Consider the following 6,101-nt stretch of genomic DNA (forward strand, 5'->3'; position numbering starts at 1 on the left):
ATGTTACAATGCTGTTATCATGCTTCTAGCATGATTAGTATGTTTATAGCATGATTAGCATGTTGTTAGCATGATTAGCTTGTTGTTAACATGTTGCTAACATGTTTCTAACATAATTAACATGTTGATAGCATGTTGTTAACATGATTGACATGTTGCTAGCATTATTAGCATGCTGTTAGCATGTTTTAGCATGATTAGCATGTTGCTAGCATGTTAATAGCATGATTAGCATGTTGTTAGCATGTTTTAGCATGATTAGCATGTTGCTAGCATGTTAATAGCATGATTAGCATGTTGTTAGCATGTTTCTAACATGCAGCTGGCATGTTGTCCTAGGATAGTCATTAAGCTTTGCTAGTAACAGACAGTTTAAACACTTATAAATCTTATTGTACAAAAGTTTTGACCCCCTCAATGAAAGTCTATGGGACTTTTCGTAGTTTTGTATCATAAGTCTGATCAGGTTGAGGCTGTAGAGGTTATGCAGGCGGCCGATAGCCGCAGGAACCTGCTCCAGATGGTTGCTGTGCAGGTCCAGCAAACGGAGGTTCACGAACTTGTCGATGGCGTCTGGGATCTTCTTGAGAAGGTTGCGGCTGAGGTCGAGCTCCTCTATGTCGCTGAGCTTCAGGATGCACTTGGGAAATGTGGCGATCGCCATGTTGCTGAGGTCGAGGCGACGCTTGCCGTCTACAGTCACCTTCAGAGCGTTTTTGGCCATCTTGAGTGTGATTTCTTCTTCCCCTTCACCATTGTGTCTAGGAACAATGCAAGATTGGGTAAGTTTTTTAGGAACAAGAGTAATTTGTGACCCTGGACCTCAAAACCAGTCAAAAGGATTGATGGAGATTTATCAGAAAGCTGAATAAATCAGCTTTCCATTGATGTATGGTTTGTTAGGATAGGACAATATTTGACAATCTGGAATCTGAGGGTGCAAAAAAATCTAAATATTGAGAAAATCATCTTTAAAGTTGTCCAAATGAAGTTCCTAGCAATGCATATTACTAATCAAAAATTAAGTTTTGGTGTATTTATGGTAGAAAATTTACAAAATATCTTCATGGAAAATGATCTTTACTTAATATCCTAATGATTTTTGACATAAAGGAAAAATTGATAATTTTGACCCATACAATGTATTGTTGGCTATTGCTACAAATATACCTGTGCTACTTAAGACTGTTTTTGTGCTCCAGGGCCACATTTATGTTGGCTATGCCTAGTGGGCAGCATTTTAATGCATTGTAGACGTGGTCCCATCAATCCCATAATGCATTGACAAGTTATTTGAAAAAGTCTAGCCAAAAAGGTGGATCATGTGAGAGAAATTATAGATTTCATATGCTGAAATCAATAAATGTATCAATTAAAACATTTCAATTAAAATTGACCTTTTGACCCAATACATATACTATAGGGTAAAACAGGGCTAAAGGCACACAGAAAGGTACTGTACATCTTTTTGTTTTTGTAATATTCTCTTAGTGTATGACTGAAAAAAAAAACAATTGTAATTGAACATCGATGGAGCAAATAAATCATATAAATAGGTTTTAATTTAATTTAATTTAATCTAATTTAATTTTATTTATTTTAATATCTATTTTTTGTTCTATTTGTTTAGTTTTACTTAACATTTTTGTTTAACTTAATTTAATTTTAATTTATTTTTCATTTAATTTGGTTTTACTATTTTATTTTTGTTTTATTGTATTGCATTTTATTTTTTATTTTTTTATTTATTTTTTGTTAGTTTGAAAGTGCCACCATTTCCACAATAATAACTGGTGGCTTGAAACTGTCTGGTTTCATGTCCGTTGCTTCGTATGAAGAGTTAAGATGCCGGAGAAGGCAGCAAGGCAATTTACTGCATTTTGGAACAAAGTTGTTATATAATGTTGAAGGTTTCTTTATGCAAATTCACAAGCTGTCTTTTCTACTCTTGATGATTAGTAGTCCGGTCCCTGGAGACACATTACAGTCGTGTTTGACAGAGGTGACTGTCATGCTCCAGCGCTGCTGCTGAAGGACACAGAGACGAGCGCGTTGTCTAATGAAACGAAACGCTGCCCAAACTGCAGGCCAGGCTGGTGTTCTTGCATTACATGAATGTATGCCAGCACACGGCTCACTGTGCCAACCTAAACCGGCCTTACAGGACAGAAAACACGCTAACACTTTACTGTAAGGTTGTTCATTTACATCAATGCATTAGAGATCTTGAACTAAAATCAATCAATGTTTACAGTTTGCTTTTAAAAATACTATTTTTCATTGGTAGTTCATCTTTATTCATGATACATTAACTGATGTTAATTTAATTCATGCAACTTAAAAATGTTTTATTTTGCATCACTTGCATGCAACTTAAACCAACACTTTTTACAGCATTTATTAATCAAAGTAAATGTTCAGATTTAAAATACTATTTTCTTTGTTAAGTCATGTTTATTCATGATACATTAACTGATTAATGTTATTTAATTTAAACAACTTGAGATGTTACAAATGTGTTAGTATATGTAGAAAATATTATTAATCAAGATTAATAAATTGTGTAATTTGAGTATTGTTAATCTTTATTTTAGGCAATCTTACAGTTATGTTTTACAGAAAAATCTATCTGTTATTTGAAACCAAATTCAGGCAATATTGGTAACACTTTACAATAATTTCCATTAGTTAATGCCCTAACTAACATTAACTAACCATGAGAGATACACTTGTTACAGTATTTATTCTTTGTTCAGTATTTTTTTTTAATCTTTGGTATCATTAGTTAATAAAAATACAAATGTTCATTGTTAGATCATATTAGAAATCAATAATATTAACCTATAAGTTAGATTTGAATAAACTATTAGTAAATGTTGAAATTGACATTAATAATAAATGTGTTATAATTGTTAGTTCATGTTATCTGTTATCCATTGTAGGTAACAAATGTAAGCTTATTGTAAAGTGCTATATTTGTAAAGCAAATGACAAAAACAGTAGTTGCATCTGTAGGTTAACATTGTGCAACCTAGCAATAAAAAAATAAAACAAGCACTTCAAATATGCACCGTGCGATGAACAGTGCAATAATAGTTTAATGCCATTTTCACAGTTCTTGAAAAGTAAACAGATATATCTGAAATGCATTCAAAATGGCAAGCAACATTATTACAGAAATGTTTGTTCTTACTTGCTGTGATTGGATCTGTGTCTCTCAGCTGAACTAGTACTGTGTTCATTTCAATACGGGGCCGTCTTTGTCAGGATCCGTGCGTGTGAATAATGCACAAGCTTCTCTCGGAAACCCTGTAAGTAAAAACCAGCATGCCTCGCTTCATTTCCTCGGAGCAGACAGCACTGCGTGTTGCTTGGCTCCGTGGGTTTGCTGTGAAAGCGTGGCCTCCATGAGGACGGTGTGTTTGGCTGGATCTCCAGGCAACAGAGAGCTGCCGTCTGCTGCTGCTTTTATTGCTCAGTTGTTGGTTTGCAGAGTGAGTGAGGAGCACAGTTTACAGTGGCTTGTTTTTTAGTAGAGGACAGATGTGTTCATTATATGTTTATGCACAAATGTTAGTATGCATGTTTCAGCATTGTTGTGGTTAGTTGTTTTGTGGTTAACCTTTACCCTTTGAGATCAGTACCTGACAGAGAGCTAGTTAGAAATGGATATGCAGTAGTTTGGCTGAATGTAAACTATTCTTGAATGCAAGCCGGACTCAACTTTTTACAGTATATGCTATTTATGGTATATGGTATACTCCACACTTTGTGTTTTACAATTAATAAGAGGCTTTGTTATTGTATTTTTAAATTTAATTTAATTTAACTTTATTTTTTATTTTATTTTAATTACATTTTTGTTCTATTTGTTTTGATTTACTTTATTTTTTTGTTTTACTTTACTTTATTTGACTTTTTAATTTAATTTGGTTTTACTATTTTATTTTTGTTTTACTTTATTTTAGGTTTTCATTGAATTTATTGAATTGAATTGAATTGAATTGAATTTTAGGATTTAATTTAATTTAATTTAATTTTAGGTTTTAATTTAATTTAATTTAATTTAATTTTAGGTTTTTATTTTATTTTATTTAATTTTAAGTTTTTAGTTTTATTTTATTTTAGGTTTTTATTTAATTTTAGGATTTAATTTAATTTAATTTAATTTAATTTAATTCTATTTAATTTAATTTAATTTAATTTAATTTAATTTAATTTTATTTTAGTTTAGTTTGAAAGTGTAACCATTTCCACGACAATAATTGGTGGCCTGAAACGTTCCGGTCATTTTACATAGCATCACCTAGATCTTACAGTAAGCGGAGAAAACTGTTTTTCTTTCAGATAAGTAGCAGGTATGCCTTGGTATCATCATACAAGAAATAGGATGCATCTGACAGTAAATCCCAACTAGATTTATTTTTGACCTGTTAAGTATAACATTTCACTTACAGTCACGCAAAATATCAGTACGTTTGCCTTTGCGTTTTAAGACCAAGAGAGGGCAGCAAACTGCTTTGATGTTTAGTTACCTGATACATGATGCAAAAGTATTTTAAAAGCATGCAACATGCATGCAACTACCGCAAAATGAATTGCATTTTCTTGTAAAGAGAATGTATTTTTATCTTTTAAAATCTCAGAACTGCAACTTTGCGTGTTTTTCTGCAGCTCAGCCTCAGATGAGTCATGGGTAAAGGTGGCTCACGCAGATGTTTAGGTGAGCTCTGACTCTCTCAGTTCAGTCAGACTGAGTGTATTTGGATCAGTAGGTGTTATCTAGGTCATTTAGGTAAGGTGACGGCTGGTCTGGATCATCACTTACATCCCCTCATTTTGCTAAGTAGGACGTGTGTCCTTCTGCTGAGTTGGATGTTCTTCCGGATCTACGTCCTTGTTAGGGTTTGGAATAATGGCTATGCTTGTTTGATGGAGATGTTGAAAATGATGATCCAGGAACACGTAATGCTCTGTGAAATCATGGTCACGCACCCAGACTGCTGTCATTAACCAATACATGGTCTTTTCTCCAGCCTTTGTTTAGTGATATTTTGGATACAGTTGAATGCAGACTCACAAAATCTTATTATATATTTTAATGATGAAAATAAATAAAAAATCCAGGATCTTTTGGTATTATCTGACTGTTTTACCTTAAAATATCTTTTTGCATAGTTATTTTTTTTTATTTGTTAAATTGTACATTTGTATTTACTGTATTTTGTTTTTCTTTAAACTTTTTTGCACACTATAACTTACTAGATCATTTTTATTGACATTTATTTTTGCTTGGTTTTGTAATCGTTTAAATATTTTAAAAGTTTTAAATTGTGTTAAGTTACATTATATTTACTGTTAAAATTATTTTAAAAGAACATTAAATGTAAAAAAGGTACACTAAAGATTTGGACTTAGAAATTACCAATAACTTTTTCAGATAATACAATTTGGTGTTATTTTACTGTATTTATTTTAAAAGAACTTATTTCAAACTCTTTGCACACTTTAACATTCTAATTTTTTGTACGTTTTTAAAAGTATTTCAATAACTTTTATTTGTGTTAAATGATATATGAAGAAACTGATAAACAAAGAAAAATACTCTGAAAAAATACTTTGAAACAGTTTTAACAGGGAAAGTACTTGTAACTTTCAAAAATAATTTTATTTGGTGTTTACTGTAAGACCTCTAAACCTTTTTGCACACTATAACATCCTAGTTTTTTGTTCTGTAATTAAGTATTTTAATAGTTTTTATTTGTTACATTTGTACATTATATTTACTGTTAAAAAAAATAAAAACATCCCATTTAAAAACTACACAGATTTTTTTTTCACTTAGAACGTACTAATAACTTTTACAAATAATATAATTGGTGTTTTTTTTTTCTCTATTTGTGTGAAAAAGACGTTGAAAGTTTTTGCTTTTTTTTGCTTAGTTTTGTAATTCGTTTTTTTTTGTAAGTACTTCAAAATCATGTTACATACATTTGTATTTACCATTAAAATAATGAAGATTCAATGAAATAAAAGTACACAGGAAATAAATATTAATATTATTATTTTTCTTCATTATGTTTACTGTTAAAAATAGAAAA

The 6,101-nt window shown here is 31.1% G+C and overlaps 1 protein-coding gene across 1 annotated transcript; it reads right to left on the minus strand.

The window, feature by feature from the left end:
• Positions 1-347: 347 nt before the first annotated feature.
• On the minus strand, positions 348-1,879 carry LOC107653902 (leucine-rich repeat-containing protein 18-like). Its single transcript, XM_016440767.1, has 3 exons — positions 1,875-1,879; positions 435-761; positions 348-357 (listed from the first exon to the last, which is right to left on the minus strand). The coding sequence occupies exons 1-3, from the start codon at positions 1,877-1,879 to the stop codon at positions 348-350; spliced, it is 342 nt and encodes a 113-aa protein (XP_016296253.1).
• Between the last annotated feature and the right edge of the window lie 4,222 nt (positions 1,880-6,101).

This window comes from Sinocyclocheilus anshuiensis, unplaced genomic scaffold (genome assembly GCF_001515605.1).
Source record: "Sinocyclocheilus anshuiensis isolate Anshui unplaced genomic scaffold, SAMN03320099.WGS_v1.1 scaffold454, whole genome shotgun sequence".
Lineage (NCBI taxonomy): Eukaryota > Metazoa > Chordata > Actinopteri > Cypriniformes > Cyprinidae > Sinocyclocheilus > Sinocyclocheilus anshuiensis.